The 22,377-nt window shown below is 41.6% G+C and overlaps 2 protein-coding genes across 4 annotated transcripts in view; both read right to left on the reverse strand.

Annotated features, from left to right (window-relative positions):
- Positions 1–22,377, reverse strand: part of MPP7 (membrane palmitoylated protein 7) — a 163,007-nt gene that overhangs the window by 52,490 nt on the left and 88,140 nt on the right. For all 3 annotated transcript variants that reach the window (XM_032474025.1, XM_006176676.3, XM_032474026.1), the window contains 5 exons: positions 16,158–16,239; positions 15,271–15,356; positions 12,036–12,110; positions 11,620–11,816; positions 11,085–11,149 (listed from right to left, as the gene is read on the reverse strand). In XM_032474025.1, the coding sequence (XP_032329916.1) occupies positions 11,085–11,149; positions 11,620–11,816; positions 12,036–12,110; positions 15,271–15,356; positions 16,158–16,239 (505 nt within the window). The remainder of the gene's footprint in view (positions 1–11,084; positions 11,150–11,619; positions 11,817–12,035; positions 12,111–15,270; positions 15,357–16,157; positions 16,240–22,377) is intronic.
- Positions 19,702–21,041, reverse strand: LOC102523466. The gene is given in 2 exon segments (XM_032473551.1): positions 19,702–20,224; positions 20,605–21,041. Coding segments are annotated over 2 exon segments (960 nt in total).

The following is a 22,377-nucleotide window of genomic DNA, read 5'->3' on the forward strand; positions in this document are numbered from 1 at the left end:
CAAAACAAAAGAAAACCCTTTTTTTTTTTTTACTGGGTCAGAGAAAATGGGGAGATCTGCATGCTTAACTTCACCCACTAATGCCAAATTCCTTTACCTAAAGCTCCCCCGAGTCTTAATTCCATCCAGCCTCACCTGCTTTGGGGCTTTGTTCAATGAATTACTTCCCATCTCAGAGTCTCAATCCTTCACCGGCAGTAAACGATCTTCATAATACCCTCACCTGTAAAAATCCCCTTGAGCACAACTCGTCTCCCTCACTGTCCACTCGTACCTGCAGGACTTCGGCTTCCGGGAAAGTCGTTTCTCGGGTGTCATCAGTGACTCCAAGTTGCTAGATCAGTGGCATTTTATCAGATCTCATCATCTTAGAGGTCTTGAAAGAAACCCATTGTGCTCATCACCTTTGCCTTTGTGCTTCCATTAATATCTACTGATTATACATTGATTTTATAAAACTCCACATTCTCTAAGAGAGATGTAGATTAAAACCAGTATTTTGTTCTTTGCATAAAAAGTTTATACAAAGAATAATGTGAGTGCAAACGTCAGGCAGAACATTTATCAAATGTGTAAATTACTTAGCCTGTCACTGAAGGTCACATATTATCAAGGGCCACGATAAATTTCCATGCCTGTCACCTACAAGTCATCAAACTTAAATATGCCTTGTGCTCTGCAACAGTCACCTCCCTCCAAGCTATTGCCTCTACCCTCATCCTCCGGTGCTAACTGTAATTCCACCCAACCCATGGTACCCAGCTCTAATGTCATCCTCTTGTGGGATGAAGTCCCTTGCCTCCTTGGACTGAGATGACCATCACTCCCTCTGAATTACAACATTTTATGTGACACACATCACAAAATGCTTTATGCTACAGGTACTCACTAGATGGATCTACACTTACCATCTAATAGATCAAGTATAAGCCCTTAAATCAGGGAGAATGGGTACCCATCCTTCTACTTTGGAGAGAGAGAAAAGCTGGCAGTTACGGGTGCCCATCTCTTCACCTCTCCAGGTCTCCAAACTCCCAGGCAGCCTCCTCCCACAGCGACTCTGGCTTGGCCATGAGACTGTCTTTGGCCCACGGGCCAGGAGCAGGTGTGATGTGAGCTCAAAAGCACTTAAAAAAACTGGAGATCGTGTTCTCTGCTGGCCTCTGGAACTGTGAGACCACTACGTGGGCTAGCTTACGAAGGAGTGGAAGTTACATGAAATGCAAACAAATTCCCCCAGCTGAGCACTCCTGCCCCCAGACCGACCAGGCCCCCACCAGACAACGGGGACTGCGGTGATTCACAGGCCAGCACGGACTGGAGCCGCCCAGCTGACCGGAGAAGCAGGAGAATGAGAAATGCTCACTGTTTGAAGCCACTAAGATTTCCAAGATTGTACTGGGAAGGTATCAATGGATACACAGAGTATCTGGCACACTGCAGTGTTCTGAAACGAGTAAAGCATTAGTGCAATTTTAACCTCGCCCTGATCATCCAATTCTCTCTGTAAATTATAGATTTTCTAGCCTAGAAATGAGAATATCCTCTGTTTCTGCAAGGGTTTATCTGTTTGTTTGTTTTGTAGAATGAAAAAGTAGAGGGCAGCGTACCATGAAGGACACAGTGGGTGTTATACCTGCAAAGATGTACATTTGAAGCCAGGATGCACGATGGACTGTCTGTACATGTAAAGCCCGTAAGCTTTCTGTGCCTCGGTCTCCTTCTTACAAAGTGGATAAAACACCACTCGTCTCACCGTGTTGGAGAGAAGATACATTAAGTGCCAAATACAGTATCTGGCACATTTCTTCAATAACCAAGAGATTACATCACCTTAGACATGAATATTTATCTGAAAATAAGGAGGCTGAAGCATTTCTCTCTCAAATTGAGTTTCTACACCACCGCCACTCACTACTACAAGCGGAGAATTTGTCAGTGCTCATGGCAGAGCGGGGAAAGGGGAGAGAGCTCAGTGGTAGAGTGCATGCTTAGCATGCATGAGGTCCTGGGTTCAAGCCCCAGCACCTCCATTTAAATAAATAAACACCTAATTGCCCCCCCAAAACAAAAACAAAACAGAACAAACAAAAATCTCTGGATATCCTGGCTTTTGTTTATCACATCCCTTGGCAGCTCCAAAGTGGGAAGTTTTTCTTCCAGGACAGATGAGCAAGTTAATCATAAGGCTTAGTTGTACCGGGGGCTGGTCAGTCAGTGGTTACGTGGGGGCCGCTATGGGACTCATAAATCATTAGAAAACAGAACCAAAAAGTTAGTAAGAAGAAAGTTATTTAGAAGCTTTGAATGATCCACAGCTCACCAGATAGTTCATTAAAGTCCAGACACAGTTAACTGAGTAAACTTACTTATTAGCACAAACAGAGGCTTTTTCATCCTCTATCAAAAAATATATGGCGGTTTACGAAAAACAGAGCATCTGGCAAGCTTCCTGAATAATAAACCAAAGCACACTGTGAATTCTTTTGTGTCCAACCGACTGAGCCAGTTTAATATAAAGGTTCATGCTACCCCCCCCCATACCAGAGCATGCTAAGGCAAATAGGCTAGTTTTAGATAAAATATTCTAACAGCTTTGAAGAAAGCAACAAAGAAAGACGTCCTCTTCCATGATCAATTGCTCACCTAGATCGGTTCCTCTGCTGATACCACCACATTCAGCATCTTCTGGATGGAGTGTAAAAGCACACAGAACAAAAGCCAAGAAACAGAGCAGAACGGTTAGAAGCCCAGCCACAGATGCAAAAAATAAATCACTTCAAACAATTACGAAGCACAGCAACAGAACGGCCCTCACAACGCCACCCTTAAACATAAAACGCTGCGTTTTATGTTTAAGTTGAAAGTCACATTTTGAGACATCATGCAATTGTGTTTTTCAAGCTTCTTCAGAAGTGCCTTGAGGCCGTTCCAAGAAAATGGTAACGGACCTGCCTGATACGTTTACACTCTGGCAGTGAAGGAAATGACACCACTCGATCCCCAAAGTGAGTTTATTTTTGTAAATCAGGCTCTTTGATAATATGTAAAACGTAGCACTGATTTTGGCTCACTGGATTAGACAGAAAGGTTAAAGTTAAGCTACAGCCTTTCTTTTGCTAATAAGAGTCTGTGTGGGGAAGGAATAAAGGCATAATATTTTAATTTTTATTCTTTTTTTAAAAAAAATAAACAGCTACAATCATTTTTTAAACAATGTGCTATTAATTATTTTTGGGAATTTGAAACACTGGGTTATGCATATCTTAGAATTTTAATTTAAATGGTGTAGTCCTTGTTATTTTAGGTTTCTAGTTTTTATGTATATATGTATTTAAAATGAACAGTGCAGAAATCAAGTAGTTGAGAAAACTCACATCCTCATGTTAAAACAAGTCTGTCAGTGTATCTGAATCGCATTGTTTGTTTCATTCACTTTTATTCAAGACTGACAGATAAAAATGATGGACTATATCAGATTACTTTCTGTATTTCTGCTGTATGAAGCAAAAAAATGTACATTTCTTTCTTAAACAAAGCCCAACTGTGACTGGGAGACACTGTAATGTCAAGATGGAAGTTTGAATGTACGATAATCTTTTACAAACTGCTTGCTATGTTCAATTTAACCCTCTAGGTATGTGCACTAAATAAAATTACTAAACTACGTAAGGTAACTTTTATACATGTACCTTTAATTTCCTCTGAGAAGCAGAAAAAAAAAAAGAGGAAATGATTAAATGTACAGAAAATGCAATTAAACTAGGAAGATGTTGCATCCGAGGGACCAAAAAAAAAAAAAAAAAAAATTCTACCTACCACACTCAACTGTTTCCTCACCTTAGAAAAGCCAAAGGAAAAAAAAAACAAATGTATTTTAAATATTTCAAAATAATTAGTCAAAGAATAAACAGAATTTATGAAGAACTACATTTTAGACTACACTGTAGTTACAGTCTAAAAACAACATACACACTTCAGTAAAAATACAAAATCTTTATATGACTTATTAGATATCCAAAGAGGGGAAAAAAATCAGTATTTTTTCAAAATAATATCTTCAATAAACGGAACTTAAATATAACCATTTATTTTCATAGAACACTTCTGTTTATACTCTGTTTAAAATTGAAGATATTTCATGATGAAGACAGTGAAAGGAAGAAAGTATTTTAGAAACAAATTTTGCCCTTAAAATGTCTACATATCCTGTAAATTTAAGAATATTCTAACAATTACCAACTTATTATATATATGACCCTTTATTTCTAATCTGTGCCTATTACTTGATGAAAAGTATTTTAAAAAATAAATCTGAAATAATTCTTAAGTTACTAATAGGACAGCAATTTAAGAGTTAGGTTTGACCTAGGCAACTCGCCTTCCATTAAGGGAGGAAAAAGAGCTGGAAGTTTACCCGAAGTGCAATGTATCCACAAGTCACGACAGAGGACACTTTGCTCCACAATCTGATAGAGTGAACAGGACCCGCTGGGACTAGTTCTCTGCTCACCTATCTCTTCCAACTACAGAATGGCAGTCCAAGAATACACTTAAGATGAAGTGTGTACAGCACCCTATTTTTAATTTTCAAATACCTAGGGGTCTATCAAACTGCGCTAGTTCTAATTTGGACAGTATTAGCCAAAATGACAAGCAAATCATGATTATTCAGGCTCATAGGAGGAGTCATTTAAGTTGTAGGTCTATTTATCCTCATTTCTTAGTAGATCTGAAATGCCATGTGTATCAAAATAACAAATTATTAGAAAACAAACCATCAACAATGTGACATGGGATAGCCAAGCCAAGCATCTGGGTAGAAATGATACAAGCAAGTATGTAAGACTGATCAACCTGCCATCTCTGACGTTTCTGCCATGAAGTGGACTGTTCAACAGACAGTGTATTTTCTGATAGAAACAATAGGATAGATTGAGTACTGCACTCTTGATTAAAGACTCCGTGACACATAAGTCAGATGATAAAAGCCATGTCCCTCTCACACACACACATTAAAACACCAAAGCCAATCCACAATAAAAATAAAATCTATAACTTAAATTACATACAGTACATGTATATTTCACATTCTAATGCAAGGTCCTGAATATGCTGCATAAATTCTCAAAAGAATATTTCCTCCATGCAATTCTTAAGTAGGAAGAGAATGGAATTTTTAGCACGACACAGCATCCATGTTAGCGTCCGAGAGCAGGTACCGTGGGTGACAGACATCCAGGAGGCAAAGGAAGAGAACAGGTTTCCTTGGACTTAGCAAGTTTGAACGAGGAGGAAAAATAAATAAAGTGTGACAGGCTGCATGATACTGACTTTGGTAAGGCACCATTTCATGCACATTAAAATGCATAAATGTACGTAATTCTCCAACAATTCCATGAGGCCAAGAGTATTACCCCCATTTTCCAGATGGGAAATCAGAGGTACAGAGAAACGGAGCATTGTGTGTGTGAGAGCTGGGATTTGGACCCATGCGGTCTGGCTCCAGACTCCGAATTCTGAACTACTGTGCTATGCTATCATACCCCAAATCCCTTTTAGGGTTTTATTTCTTTTAATTTTTTTGTTTATTTTTGGGGGGGAGATAATTAGGTTTATTAATTTATTATTTTTTATCTAACGGAGGTAGTGGGACTCAAACTCATGACCTCATGCATGCTAAGCATGCACTCTACCACTGAGCTATACCCTCCCCTCCAAAATCCCTTTTGAATACCTGGATGTTCAAGCTAGAAAACTCGAGTCAGGGGAAAAATCATGGGAACGAACATGTCTCTTCCAAGCTTCCTGTCCACTTCCTTCCACCTTCTGCTGCTCCAGCCTCTTGCCTGGCCCCAAAAGTTCGATCTCCCAGGGGCATTTCTCTGACAGGAGAGCTGGGGGAGGACCACCTCCTCTCTCCACCAGAACAAGAGTCCACTCTCCGCCTTCAAGCACTGATGGACGTGCAGGATGCGACAATTATAAAAAGCCCAGAGGAGAGGCCAAGGCCACAGACAGACAGATCTGCTGTCCTCAGAGAACGGAATGTGAAAGCTCTTGTAAAAAGCATTTGATGAGCTCGGCACAGCAGGGCAGGAGGACCCGTCCCATCTTGCTGAAAGTCACCCTGATGGGACACGTCTGAGGCTCCTGGCAAGTGGAGAAACTGTGTCTACACTGGTGTGATCTCCTCAGGGGCAAAGTCAGATCCCCACTCGAGAAAGAGTTTTCTTAGCCCCCTTCACCCCCACTGACATCTCCCCCAAAAGACAGCAATGATCCATGACCACAGACCAGACCCCTAACGGCGAATCAACACTTTCTCACTTGCATGGCACTGGGTCCCCAGGGCGACAGGCAAAAGATGGTGTGGCTGAGAATCTCTCATGTGGAAAAGCTAAAAGCACACACCTTGATCGTGTTATCTCGTGAGGAGAACACAGTTGACTGGGATCAAAAATAAGCAACCATAGTAAGAAAAGCCTCCACCTCAACCAGCTCCTGATGTGAGTCATCAGATGTGCAGTTTACAACCTAATTGATCTACCCCTCTTTCTACACCAACTCCGACCTTCGGCATCTCCCAAAGAGCACCAGTAAGTATGAGGAGGAAAAACACTGACGGTATTTTAAAAACCCTGTATGTTTCTGTTACACACCATCCCGCCAATGTTAAGAAAATACCCGACAAGGTTTTAAATAGACAAAATTAATTTAAGAACATAAGCAATCAATTCATTAATTTCTGAATTAAATTTATGTGAACACAGTAGATAAACATTATTTAAGATGCCAGGAGGAAAGGCTTTCTCAACTTGGAAAGTAGAATTCCAGTCACCTGCAGAGTAACTATATATATTATTCTCAAATATCTGGCCTTCCAGAATATTGGTACCATGTAGAACGAATCCGCCCCTTTCCTCAAGGTTTAAATTCTGTTGTTGGTGGACTGTGAACTTGAATCCACAAAATACTTGCCTTTGAATGAACTTGGTGACACCCTGTTTGAATGGATACCCCCTGGCTGCAGTTAAATATTTTCTTTTTTGTCCACATGATAACAATCAAAATTGGTTAAAAACAAATTCAAAAATATGCTGTGTCTTTACCTTCTAATCTTTAAAAGGTCAATAAATTATACATTATGGGTTTTTTTATTACTAGAATTCTGTAAGAGCTATTTTGTAAAAGAAAATATGTTCATTAATATTATTCAATCAGCAGTATTACAAATGTTCAGGTATTTATACTTTGATAACTAAAAAAGGAAACTACGTACCATAAATAAACATCATAATTGAATATTCTGCTGTAAAATACACTACATGAATAAGAGCCTTTCATGAATACCACACAGACTCGATTTAAATATAAATTATACCCTACTGAAGTTAATGCTTATGCTATTAGGGAGCCAATTCCTAACTCATATATACTTACGTTTCAATAGAAAGGGAACAAACAATATTTCAAGTAATCAAAGAAATTCCTGTTTCTCTTTAAAGGTTAAGTGATATCAAATGGCTTCATGGACTGAACTATAAAAATAAGCTTCTGGCAGAAAAGCATAGAGCACTTTAAAGTATATCGATACCAGAATTGCAAGCTGCCAAGTGTCCGCCATGAACCTGCCCCTGCGGGCCACTTGAGGCCTAAGGTGCCCTCACTCATTCCCAGAACACACACCCTGTGTCTTCCTGGTAGCAACTGAAAAGTTGGTCATATCTAAGAAACCCTATGAGACTTCCAGGTCTGCTCTTCTGTCTGTACCACTAGCATTAATCCATCACGTGAGAACCTATCATGAGATGAAGGAGGGAGGGAAGACAAAATTCTACTACAGATTTCTCTGTTGAATAAGCTATTCTTCCAAAGAATAGGAGGAAGAGGAACAGGATGAGGAGAAGATGAGTTGCTGGTTAAGCTTCCAAGACTTAGGAGCGTTTTAGTTCTAAGAGTTCACTGGTTTAGTTCTTAGGAATATGTAAGAGGCAGATTATTTTGTCTGAGGAGCCTGTTCTCTGGATGTATTCAACGTGCCCCGACTCTGAAGGAAAGGGGAACACCAAGCATCAGGGATGAGTACCAGCCACACTCAAAGAGTTCCGCGGAAGGACGCTAGTGGTGAAGCCTGAAGAAGTTCGGCATTCTCGTGGCTTCTGATTTTATTCACCATGGAGCCAGGACCCAGAGTTCTCGCACAAGCATAAAGGCAAAGTAAAGAGTTGGGATTCTTCAATCCTTTTTCTTTTTTTTTAAATTTTGGTGGCGGGAGGGGGGCTAATTAGGTAGGTTGGCTGGTTGGCTGGTTTGTTGTTTGTTTGTTTAAATGGAGGGACCGGGGGTTGAACCCAGGACCCCATGCATGCTAAGCACACGCTCTACCACTGAGCTATCCCCTCCTCCCTCGCTGAGCCGTACCCTTCCCTGCCAATGCTTTCTGACTTCTAACGTTGACACTGATTGAACCCCTATTGTGCCAGAGCTGTCTCCCCTGAACTCCTCCTCTGTGCAGACTTCGGTTATGATGATACACTGTGAATCAAACAGAGTGAAATCCCGGCAATGCAAAGCTGTCCAAGGCAACCACCTAACCGGACACGCGGCGGCGCCGCTTTAAAGTCATCATTCTAAACTCCGTGCTTAACCAGTATCTCCCCAGGTTTTAAGTGCGCCTGCAAAACTTAACTGCAGGAAGCTTTTACCAACATTGAGTATTTTTCATAAATTGATAAACACCAACGTGACAGAATTATTCTTCTTTTGGAAATTTTATATTAAATCAGAAACTTTTCTTAAAACCTATTCTATAAAGTATTCAATGTAACTAAATAGGTTAATAGATTCTAAAATCTACATAAGAGATTTTATTTAATAAAATAAAATAAAAAAATAAAAGATTTTATATCAACTTTCTGCTTTTCTTCATAGTATTATTGAGCAAATGGCATGATAACACAAATGTCCTATCCAAAAATCTAAGTACCAAAGGTTGAAGTCCAGGAAGTATTGAGTCAGACGGCCTTTACAAGATTTAGTTACATAAAAAATCACTTTCAAATACACAGGTTACAAAACAAAGTGCTTTTAAATGCTTTTAAAAACGTTCAGAACCAGGGTGATGATTTCTGCAATAACTTGTGAGTTCAGGGGTTTACGAGACAACACTCAGAGAAATTTCAAATGGAATTTCAATTCTCTGAGAATGAAGGCACTGGCTTCCTATTTAGTTTTCACAGAAATATACTATCTGAACAAGGCTGTCTTTACTATACACTCGTGATTTAATTTGGATACTAGTGACCAGATTTATTTTTATTTAAAAATAAAGAACCTCAACACATGAGAACAAATAATGCGTCTCTCAGTGAATCAAAATCTAGGTTAAAAGAAAAGGGAGAGAGTGAAAGGAGGATCAGTAAACATCTCTAAATGATATTCAAGAGACAGAAGAAATAAATAAATAAATAAATAAATAAATAAATAAAACATCCAGAGAAGCACATTTCATAAAGACAAATCCTGGAATAAATATTTCTAAGGTTCAGTTACTGAAGTATTAAAATATAAAAGAAAGTATGTAAAGTAAAAGACAAAAGGCCTTCATTACAATTAATGCTTCTACACACACACACACACACACACACACACTCTCTCTCACACTGACACAAATTTATACTGAAACCAGTATTCGGGACAGCTATTAAAAACACAATCTCTCTACTTTATATAGTTCTTTACAAAACAAACAAACAAAACCACACATACATCTATCCAAAATTTTAAATCAATGAAAATTCATAATTATAAACAACAGTACATTTCCAAGTTGCCTAAGACTCAAGCAAATCTGAGTATGGATTCAGATTCGAATAAAATCGCACCTACTTCATTTTCAAGTTACATTTTATCCCATGTGCACCAAATATATAAGAAATGTGCAGGCCCTAAATTTTAAAATTCCTCAAGGTGGAACTCAGGTAGATGCCTCAAAACTTTTGGCTGGATGAGTTGCCAGTGAAAATTCACCGCACTTAAACATAATCCAACAGTCTGTTCAACTGGAAGCTTTCTGATGTCACAAGACATGTGGCCTTCTGTGACAAGTGTTTTGTCCTTCTTCCCAGACTTAACAGAGCAAAGAACAAGCCGGTGTTTGCATCAGTGTTCCATGTGACGTATCGCCTTGAGTGTGGGATTTATACTCAACTGCAGTCTGGCTCCCTTATAACGTAATTCCTGGGCTATATTCGCTTCTACAAAGTCACAGAAATAACAGGAGATGTGAAAAATGCAATGATACTAAAAACAGATGTTGGCGTAAAACTCTAGGACCATTTATTTGCTCATTTCACCTTTGAATGCACAATTTCCATGCTGAAAAGAAAGGGCTTTAAAAAAAAAAAAAAACTCTTAAAATACCTAGAACCGTGAACCAGAGAAGATGAAGTAGGAATTTTATGGGATGGGGACTTGAAAGTAGTGGGAGGTGAGAAGTAAAGAGAAGCTGAGAGGAGGGTCGGCTGAAGGAAAAACCGCACCATCTTCCCCATTAATCCTACATCCTCCTTCCTCTTATTTTTCTCTCAGTCTAGCCTGGTCATAACTCCCAACAGACAGGTGGATGGTCAAAGTTACTACAACACCTGGATAAGCAAGGAACAAAGCAGAACAAGAACAACTCTTTTTTTGGCACAAATACTTTTGTGCCCAAGAAAGTGACAGGTGTTTCCCCCTGATCTTTACCAAGAAATCTCTTACCCAAACGTCTTGGCTTTAGAGTTGCATTGTAGGTTATATTATAAAATACCTAAATTCAGAAATCAAAGACAGTAGTAGCGATCGGGATTTCTTCTTTAAGAGTGAGGCCTGGGTATAGTATCAACAGCCCCAAACACACCTTTCTTCCAGAGGTACACTTGACATTCCCACCATAAATTTATTTGTTCGTTCTCATGAAGCGATGATCTAAAAGTCATCACAAGGTAATAGGACCTCTCGTACCACCCCAAACACCCGCTCTCGCAGGCAAAAATAAACAGCAAGATTTGGTCACCCTGCATTCTTATGAACAAACTCACATGATTTCCTGTTGGAAACGTTCAGGGGCTGGACTAACACTTCTGGCCGTCTTAGAGCCAATCTCCTGGGGAGAGAAGGGCAATATGCTATCAATTTCCAGTCCAGATCCACGGTGAATATCACACCAAAATATTACCAGTCTTAAGGAAAAAAAAAATGGAACTTTGGAAGAAAAAATGAACACAACGCCATCTACTCAAAGTAAGAAATAAATCCTCTACTTTCCAATTTTTATATCCTCCCCACTCTGAAATCACTCCTTTTTTTCCCATCCTTCGCATCAATAGAGTTTCAGATATTAATGTGCTATTTTCCATCTGCTTCATAACAAAAACCGACTATGACCTGGTACTGTCATATTATTTTTGGTCATTATTCATCCTTAGTTAGACAAAACAGAAATCCAAGCCTGAGGGATAAAGGATTCTCGGGCAAGGGTTTAGTGCTTGTTTTATCTCAGCTCCGCTGGAATGATATTTTGCAGAGAACAAAACGTCAGCAGAAGAAAGGCCATGATTCTGTGCCGTCGCTCACCTTTCCTGGAAATGCTTCGAGGGAATCAAGCCTGCTCTGGGATTGGCATCCCCTTCACGCTTCGCTTGCCACCACGTTGCGTCATCTTGGCTCATAATCTGAAGAATATCTCCCTTTTTGAATGCAAGCCCGGCTTCCTTACATGGAATCGCTTTATCCTCGTTAGGGTCATAGTCAAAGAGGGCTTTGATAAACATCTGTAAGCCAGGTCCGTCGAAGATGAATCAATACAAAGAAAAGAAATAAACAGATGTGAAATGGCCAACAGTCTCCTAATTCTGATTTAAGAACAAATTTTTAAGTTGAATATTCAAGTAAACTTGTTGTGACAAAGAGGATATGCATTAAATGGAAAAACATGAGTTCTCTCGGCAAAAAAAAAAGAAAAAAAAGGTTTTTAAGGAACGATGACCTACCTTGCCTTCCTTAGATGGTGTTTCCTCTTTGATGCTGGGTATAATCTTAAAGGTAATTGCTCCCTGAGACTGAGCCTGGTATCAGAGGGAAAAAAAACAGAAGAAAATTTCTAGAGCCAACGAGAAAGAAGGTAAAATAGGTCGAAAATGAAATGATTCTGAAAATTTACAAGCTTGGGGTTTCTGCTCTTAGATAGACCAAACTGAGGAAACTATTTTTGTAGAAATTCCTGTAACGTGAGAAAGCGCTAAAGTTTGTCAAAAAAGTTGAAAAACATTAACCACTAAACCCGCTCTTACCTCCTGCGCACTTTAAAAATGCCGATGAACGTACTACCATCCCTGTTGAGTTTCTTCAAAATAGAAACACAGTATGAAATGGCAAGAACAGATCATGTGCAAGGTTCACACTGTTACGTTTAAGGATCAGCAACTATGTTTTTAGGGACAAAACACCTGCAACTGTCAGTAACACGGTTATAAATATATGAGTCAATTAGCTGCAAGGCTCATCAGAAAAAATAACGAAGAACACTCATCTCTATTCTATTCCAGTTAGTGAGTAAAATGCCAAATGCAGTAGATTAACTATAAAATGAAAAGACTGTCTGTTCTAATTTAATTAAAACAAGCAAAGACACCCACAGTTCTCTGCTATCTCAGATTGAGTATTCTTCCTAGCAGGGACCTAGTGTAGAGCACAGGGAGCGACATTCAGTATTTTGTAATAACCTATTATGCAAAAGAATCTGGAAAAGAACCGATATATGTATGTATAACTGAATCGCTCTGCTGTACACCTGAAACTTAACAGGATATTGTAAATCAATTATACTTCTATTAAAAAAAAAGTTTAAGTAGTTGTTCCTTTAACACACTCTTACATAATTCTCTTTGTAGCATCTGTCATAATCCTATCTATATAATTATTTATTCAATTATTTCTGAATGTCTGTTACCCCCCACTTCCCGAACTACATTGTGAGCTCCTTGAAAGCACTAAGTATCTGGTACATATGTAGGAGGAATGAGGGATGGAGAGGAAGAGAGGAAGATGGGGAGACAGGCGGGGAGACAGGGAGGGAGGGAGGGAAGGATGCAGGGAAGGAAGGAAAGGCTGGGAGAGTTGGGGGAGCTCTCCAAGGCTCACTAGCAGTGTGTGCTGTAAACGAGGACTCAGTTTGGAAAAAAAAAAAAAAAAAAAAAAAAAAAGGCCCTGATTGGTACTGTTTTCCAATTTCCATGGTCTGAATACTTCCACCATAGCCAATTTCAATTCATCACCATGAAGTCACTAAAAACCAAGATGGGAAAAGTTGCATAGTATCAGTTCTTGCAGGCATCAGAAAGCTGGTCGAGTAGGGCACAGAGATGCCATAAAATGGGGGTTTTGAGGGGAGGGTATAGCTCAGTGGTAGAGCACATGCTTAGCATGCACGAGGTCCTGGGTTCACTCCCCAGTACCTCTATTAAAAGATAAATAAACCTAGTTACCTGCCCCCCCAAAAAACCAAAAAAATTTTTAAATAAATAAAATTTTAATGAGGGTTTCATGTTATAACTATCAGAATTTTATCAAGGAGTGATTTCAAAATATCACTGTTATTGCTTATCATAAAAGTAAGTCCCAAATCTTACCAAGAATTCCTATGATACTGAATTACCTATGTAGAAAGAAAGCAAAAATCTTTGTAATCCCTTCCCGTTCTTGTGTGTGTGTGTGTGTGTGTGTGTGTGTGTGTGCGCGCGCGCGCACGCTGCTATATGGAAAGCCCTGAGAACAGTATCATTAAGGACTCAAACAACGTAAGCAATTAGTAGGATTACTATTATTAAGTCATTTAGGTCTATCAGCCACTGTGAATGGCTTCAGTAATCTCTCATGGGTAGTTAACGATTATTCCATCAATGCAACTTTGATTTAGTTAAACTAAATTTAGATAAACTAATTTTTATAAATCAAGAGAGACTTGATTTAGATAAACTACACTTGATTTAAATAAACTAAATATCTCCAATATTTAAAAACATATCCTTCTTATTCACATGGCCCAATTATTTCCTTAGGGTTAATTTGCAACAGTTGAATTTCTTGATTAAGGGGATGCAGATTGAAAAACGGATAGTTTCAAACAGCCATGTCAAAAGGTCCTATTAGTTTATTCTACTAACGAAAGCACATAAATGTTATCTATTTCCTTATAATCTGGCTAACTCCAGGCACTACCAAACTTTTAAATGACCACCAATCCAATATTTTTCAGACACCATGTTTTCTTTTGTAATTGCCTGTGCATATGCTTTCCCAATTTTTCTGTAAATATTTTTTCTTAATAATTTTCCTCAATTCTCTATACATTAAATTATTAGCCTTCTATCATATAAATTACTTTGCCTACAATCTCATTTGTCTTTCAAATTTTATGTAAGCATCTTTTTCTGCAGAAAAAGTTTTCAATTCTAGTAGCTGGATCAGTTTTATCTTCCTATTTGAATTTCACACCAACATTTAAAAAAAAAAATCTTTATTTTTATGATTTTTTAAAAACTCAGTTCAGGGGATTATTTTTGTGTGAGTTGTAAAATAAGGACTATTTCTTCTAACTAAATAATCAATTAATCCAACACCATTTGTGAAATGATCTCCTTGTTTCACATTTATTTAAAATGCCATCTTAATCATATACCGAATTTTTGTATATACTGGGGTCTGTTTTGAGATACCACACTCTCTATAGGTTAGTAATATGTTTTCATAGGTAACAGGGATAGTCTCCTTTTATTTTATTGTTACAAATGGACTTGAGGATTAATCCTGTCAAGGTCTATAATAATTTCATTCCATTTTATATTTCATAAGACATTTAAATTAGTTTCACTATTTTATATACCCAGAGAGCATGGTCTCTAGAGATAAATGCATCACCAACAGCAGAGGAGATGCCAAGTGCCTTATTTGACATGAGCCCTGTCAAACTGCTTGCCTACGTTAGCTCATTTAATCCCCAAAACACTCCAGTGAGAGATGTACCACTTCTTACTCTCATTTTGTAAATGAAAACACAGCAGCAATAAAAAGATTAAGGTATTTTCCAAGGACCTACAGGGATTAATTAATGGAGCTGGAATCCAAACCCTGGACTCCTAAATCCAAACCCTGTGTTCATAATCCAGTCTGAAATACAGCGATTCAATTTCATTTTCACTGCCATTTTAAAATAAATTTTCAGCTTACCAAAATCTGAATGATTTCCTCAGGTTTTTTATCCTCAACGGGTATCCCATTCACTTCCCTAAGTTCATCGCCCACGTGAATAAGACCTGAGAAATAGCACATTCGGAAAATGAGCCACGTTACCTACAAAAGAAACTGTGTTTGCAACTGTGTCTATGCTTGAGGCTCCGTCTGGCTCCCTTAGTGCATCTGAGGATGGAAAGGAGACCTTCCCGCTCCTCCGGTTTCAGACGCTGTGCCTCTGCAGGACCATGAATCAAAGACATCACAACGCTGGCCGTGGAACAGCAGCAGCCTTTCGGTCTTTGTCCAGAAATGCACATTACTTTCTTCTGATAAATACTTTTTTAAAAGGCTGCATGCTTTTACTCCTCAAATTAGGAACACTGAACCAAGTCTTAATGCGAACCTGGAAGCCCACGTAAGCAAAGACCATCAAGCAAAATGAGATCGTTTATTTAAACAGGTCCTCATCTTTTAACACAGAGAAAAATATACTTGTTTTGCTGTGTTATGTTAAAGGCCGTCATTGGGGGGAGGGTACAGCTCAAGTGGTAGAGCACGTGCTTTAGCACGCACAAGGTCCTGGGTTCAATCCCCAGTGCCTCCACTTAGAATAAATAAACCTAATTACCTTCCCCAACCCCATCAAAAATAATAATAATAATAAATAAAAATAAATAAAACGTTTTTAAAAGATAATTATCCTCTTATGTATTGGCAATAAATAAACCTAGTTACCTCCCCCTCACCAAAAAAAAATACAATAATAGAAATAAATAAATAAAATATTATTTTGAAAGACCATCATCCTTTTATATATTGGCAACGTTCCACGTAACACACAACATGACTCATCTGTACCACTTAACTATTTAAACTCTTACCACTTCTGTCTGCAGCTCCTCCTCTCATGATTCTGGCCACGACGATGGCCCCAGTCTGTTCATCTTTCTTAATGGTAGCTCCCTTTGAAGGAAAGAAAAAAAATAGTATTTGTGGGTAACTGTGTGTACTGGATACTAAGAAAGAGAGCAGAAATTAGGACAATCATCTGGAAAAAGTAAAAAGAGCTACAAAAAATGAAAGGAGGCAGAGACATCACAACCACGTGTTACTAGGCACATGATTTTTGACCTTATCTAAGGTTGTCAGCACAAGGCAAAGATTTCTCATACCTTTCATCTCTCGGATAATATGGAAAGTATACCAGTATCTTTTCTCCTGTCCATGGTAACACTGTGGATTTGAATACAGCTTCATGTGACCCTTTGACAGCACTTCCTCATTTCATTTTATCTTTAAAATGCCCCAGGAAGGAGGCAGACTATCTAGAGAAGGTTAAGTGAATAGAAAGCAGATCGTATAAACTAGAAAACCAAAGCCCAGATCACCTGACTTTAACTTCAGTGATCCTTCCCTTACATTATTGTAAAGGAACTCAGCAATGAAAAGAAAGAAAGTGGAGGAAAAAGGAAGACCTGCCACTCCAAGGGTCTGATGCACTAGGATTGCATTCAGTACAAATAGAACATGTTGGCATGAGATTATCAAACAATTTCGAAAGAATCCAGAAATTCTTCACTGATGGGTGCTCAGAAGCAAATTAAGTGAACGCCCTTTGTCAGAACATCAGGCACAAATGGTGACTTTGAACACCTTCTCATGACTTTCCTTCCAAGAAACTGGCAGTGGTTTAGAAAAGCCATTCCATGTTCCATCAGATGCTTAAAGAGACACAAATCAGCTGATAGCAGAATTCACCTCCAAGAAGGTGGTGGAATTTCTCTCATGTTTGTCAATAAACACATTTACAGCATTAAAATAGAGGTATGGAAACAAAATTAGGAATCCATTTGTAGTAAGTGTTTTATGTATGACATTTTGTTTTATACATGACAGCTATCAGATACACACTAGTAACAGCCAAGAAAAAAAAGATAATTAAGTGGTAAGATGGTTTTGTGGCATTTTTCATCACCTACGCATGCTATTCAAGGCCAAAGACTTGAGTGAGTCCTTCTGCGTGGTCATAAACCTTAGACTCACCAGTTGCTGGTATTTTTCTGCCTTTAACCAAGTAACTTGTAGCCAAGATGACTGGAAATGTACCATTCGTAATACGACTGGTTAGTGTGATTAGATCAACTTTCGCTGTCTTTGACAGGGTGTCTCGAACTTTCACACCCAAGTATGCCTAATGGCAGGAGGGTCCAGTAATGTAATTGACAGTTACTTACCCCTACTTTATAGATAAGAAATTGAATCCCAAGTGTATAACTTGTCTGAGATCAGACAACAAATGTGCAGTAAAGACTTGTCTAAAATGATCAGAATTGCTGTTTCTTTTGTTTTTTTTTTAATTGACATCTTGGGCCTGGGAGCCAGAGGAACTGTTTCTCTGGGATCAGAAATGAAAGACTTCTTCTGAACCTCATTCTGTTTCTTAATAACGTGGGGAGAACAGCTTAATCTCCCAGGGCTACTAAAGCTCCAAAAGATGTGGGCAAGAAGACTTCGGGAACAAAATCAGATTTTTAAAGAATCCTTTCTGTCTAAAGAGGGAGGCTACTGCTAAACCTGGGGCACCCTGCTTGCAGGGCAGGACCACCCCCACCTCGGGGCCCTCCTTCGGTATTCAGCACAGAGACACAAAAAAGGGCATTTCCGCAAGAGACTCACTGCCTCTGGAAATGTGGTGCAACTCTGACAATGTCCTGGGTTGCTGCTTTAATCTTGGTAAGAATTTTACAGATTCTTGTCTCCGCGAACTCACGCCTTTGTGACTTTTCAGGTGAACTTTCCTTACGGGCTCAGCCTACTTGGGGAATGAAATGCTGAGAATTACCTAACATAACCTACACACATCTTAGCAATAATAATATTTTCGGCCTAAGTGATGAAATTAACTCAGTTCAATGGGTTTTCAGTCATGCAAGGCGTACTGGCTAAACAGCTGTAGAACAGACTTCACAGTGTTGATTAAATGTAACGAACTCCTGTCTCTGTCTCTGTCTCTGTCTCTGTCTCTGTCTCTGTCTCTCTCTCATGAGCCTTACAGGGATTTGTTCTCCACTTCCCTGATACAACTTTGGATTGGGAAGGTGGTGGTGGGCGGTAATACTGGATGCTTGACATCAAATCTAAGCCATCCTCATTGCTGGAACATACTGACAGACTTCTCCCCACACAAGAACAAGGAGGACAGGTAGGAGCATGAAGAATCTTCCAGCCAGGTTATCACTAAGCTCAAAGACTTGGGACTTTGCTTTCCACAATCTACCACGACAGAACTGGAGAAAAACACCCCCAAACTCTATGTACAAAGAATTGCTGATGTCAGTGAAGCCATTGCAAACCAAAGAAGAAAGATGCACCTAACTTGTAATGGTTCAAACCTAAACTATTCCCGGCAATGCCCTACCCAACCCCACTCCCTTGCCACAGTGCTCTTCTCTTATTAAGGTTCAGAAAAAAGGTCAGTCAGAATTGCTAACTGGTTCTACTTAGATTTTCTGTGGCCCAGTATCTGAGCCACTTCTGCAGGAGCTCCCAAGCGGCACCTCGCCCTGCTTTGTTCCCTGTTCTCCTCAGTTACTGATTTTACTTGGTTGCTGGTCAAAGCCTTTGGGATGTTTGGAACTTGTACCCATTGCAAATGGCAGTCCCCTCCCCTGTACAGCGGCTGAAGAGGCAAAAACTACCCAGAGGAGCAGTGAGGCATCAGGGTCCTCAGAACCACCTGGGCTTTTGCCGAGTCTCTCACTGCTGCCTGGACACTCCCCGGCTCGGCCCAGGAGAACCGGGCGCCTGCCCCACCAGCCGGAATGAGGGTTACTTCTTGTGCTCATTCGCTAACCTGCACATTTGGTGTCAGGAACAGAAGCTTCTGATCAGAGAGAATGCAGCCATGAGTTGTTTTTTTTCTCTTTGTCCATTTAGACAAGCCGACTATTTCAAACCTGAGTTACCAGGTCTCCAGGAGCAGCACAATTTTGTTCCTACCTCTACCTTCCCATCCCCTCCCCACCCTGGGACCCTCGCGGTTCCCCTCGTCCTCACACCCCCGTGCTGTGCCATTGTTCTCCTGACAAGAGGCCATAAGGCAGCTCTTCCTGGGCCTCGGGGCCCTTCTCGAAGTGGGCTGCCACCATGCGGACAGATTATCTGTTCCTTTTGTTGTTTCGTTTTCAGCCAACATTCAAACAGAGAGAGAAGCCAAGATCAACTCACAAACAGATACAAAGCAAAGAGACAGAGAGCGATTTAGAGGCTGGTCACCAGAAAGATGGCATCAGGGTGACAGAATGCCCCAGATGGCAAGAACCCTAAATGGATGGAACCAAGTGTTCAGTCGCTCTCTCACGCTTGGGTAGATTGTTCGGCTGGATGGCGTTCATGCGGACACTGCACTGGGGAGATGCTCTCTGATCAGTCCCAGCCATTGTCCTTGACCATGTGTGCTAGGTCAATGATGTATTTGCCTTCTTTATATTTCTGGCTGCTTTCAAAGGCATGTTCCTATTTCCAGCCCAGAGTGGTTTTGCAGTTTTCATAGTAGATGTCTGCGATGGCGTGCAGTCCTGTTAGCAACACATGCTCTTCCGCAGGCCCGCAGCCCACGTTAACTACTGAGTTCAAGAGGTATGCTCGTCCTTGACATCCTTGGAACGACTTGGAAGTGAGTTCATCATGATTGGCCAAGTGGGCTCTGCAGTGAATGCAGCTGTAGGTCCAATGGCATGAGGGCAGATATGCCTGGAAAGTCTTGGATCTTGTCCTCTTCACCCTTGGCACTGCTGAACGTGGGCTGAACTCCGGGGTGGCCCATGAGGCACTCCCACAGGATGGGTCGCACAGGAAACACTGGGAGACACAGGTAAAGGCCTTGGTTTGGTAAGGGGTGGGTGTACGGCAGGCTCTATACACTGGTGATGTCTTCAGAGGAAGGACCCTCAGGCAGAGGTCGAGGGCTGGTTCTCAGCAGCTCACTTGGTTTATAAGCTCTTGTAAGCTGAGAGTGAAGTCAGAGGTGGCAGTCTCCTGGACTGGGTCCAAAAGAACAGGTGGTTTCCCCCATCCGCCAACGTGGGAAAAGCCACGACTTGGGTAAAGACACACAGAGGAGGTCAGCAGCCAAGGAGGGTGAACTTGAAAGAGTGAAGCAGTGAAGCAGTGAGAGATCGGGGCTGCCCTTCAGGCCAGTTCCTGAGAGGTACTCGCTGGAGAGGCCCCTACATCCGTCGGGCAGGAGAGAACTCGCGCCTACCCCCCTTGGCAAGGGCACTGGGGAGGCTCCGGGAAGCAGCCTGGCAGGAACTCAGCTGCGGTCACCTCAGCCCAGGGCCCGCCAAGCACTCCTGGGAGTTTCGAGAGCGCCCAGTCCCCAAAGGCGGGGGCACCAAGGGCGGCGCCCCCAGACCCAGTGTCTTCAGCAGAGACCCAGGGTCACCGGGGACCGAAAACGCCCGAAGCCCCCATCCTGGGCCCCACGGAGGCCGAGCTGCGGGAACTATGCTGAGGGAGAAGCAGCGACCGGGTCTCCAGGTCCCCCCTGCCGAACGGCGCGCCCCAGACTCGCCCAGCTCCTCGCGCAGGTCCCAGGCCCCCACCCGGGAACCCGTGCCGCCTCGGCTCCCCTCCCGGCTGCCCTCCCGTAGCGGCCGCTGCCAGGGCCCGGCAGCGTTAACAAACCGGTCACGCGGCCCCCTCGGAGCCCCCCAGCCGGAGCCCCCCTCGGCCGCGCAGGGCAGAGGGCGCCGCGGGCGCATCAGGAGTGGGCGGGAGGGGCCGCAGGACCTGCACCCTGCCAGAATTGCTGTTCTTAACCTTAATTATCATTCAGCGCTGCCTACCCTAATATCCTTCTGTAACCTCTTATTCACAAGTGTATAAATGAATTACTTCTGCAGCAGCTTGTCTCCATGACGGAGATCATCAGTTCTTGCCCATCATCTTGCCACATCAGGTGATGAAAATGGTTCTGAGGCATCTAAGTTGCCTCCTGTGCCCCTTAAACACTTGCTCTTGAGGGAGCAGCCACCACGTAAGAAATCATGAGTCTACTGCCATGCTGCGAGGAAGCCCAAGCCAGTCACGTGGAGACATGATTGTTAAAAGAGATGCCTGGCCAGCCCCTGACTTTCCAGCACCCGCAGCCCAGGCATCAGTCAGGGCGATGAGGAAACCCTCAGATGCCTCCTCTCAGCCACCGTCTGCCCACAAACGGGGGACTGAGGAAGAACCACCCACCCAACAGAGCCTGTCAACCTCCAAAACTGGGAGAGATCATAGTATATTATTGTTTTAGCCACAAAATTGGGGGGGGGGGGTGTAACATAGAATTAGGTCATTGGAACAAATCTGGTGCCATTGTGGACTGTACTGTTTCTCAGGATGGAACCATCCAGTCTGCTGTGCTTCATGCTCGTCCCTTTGACTTAGTCTGTGATTCAACGAAGTTGACAAATGTTTACTGAGAATCTACTACATGCCAGGTTCTGTTCTAAGGGCTTGTAATAATAGCACTGGTGGGAAAAAAAAACGCAAATATTTCTGTCTGCTCCTGGAGCTTACACTCCCACAGACAGACGATAAACAGAACATAAAACAATGAGCTCTATTATACAGGAAGTTAGAAGGTGCTAAATGCTATGGGGACTTGGAGGAGGCAGGGCAGGAAGAAAGATCAGGATGAGAGTCAGGGCAGGGAGAGGAGAGACAGTGTGTGAAGACACGTGTCAGTGAGAAGATGGCATCCGAGTAAAGGAAGGCTGGAAGGAGATGAAGGGGTGAGCCGAAGGGACAGGACAGAAGAAACAGCCAGTGCAAAGGTGCTGGGGTAGGGCCATGAACGGACCCATCAAGGAAGAACAAAGGAGCTGCTGTGTCTGGGGTCATGTAAACGAGGAGCAGCAGCAGGAGGTGAGGTCGGAAGGAACGGGGAGCCAGAGCTTTGTAGGTCACTGTGGGGTCTCTGGATTTCACTCTCAAAGAAACTGGGAGAACCTGAGCAGGGGGAGTGACCTAATCTAGAAGCACCCCTCCACCTGCTAACCAGAAAAGAGTGAAGGAACTCAGGGGCTGAAGCAAGGCAAGCAGCAGGAG

The sequence above is a fragment of the Camelus ferus genome, chromosome 35, assembly GCF_009834535.1.
Source record: "Camelus ferus isolate YT-003-E chromosome 35, BCGSAC_Cfer_1.0, whole genome shotgun sequence".
Classification (NCBI taxonomy): domain Eukaryota; kingdom Metazoa; phylum Chordata; class Mammalia; order Artiodactyla; family Camelidae; genus Camelus; species Camelus ferus.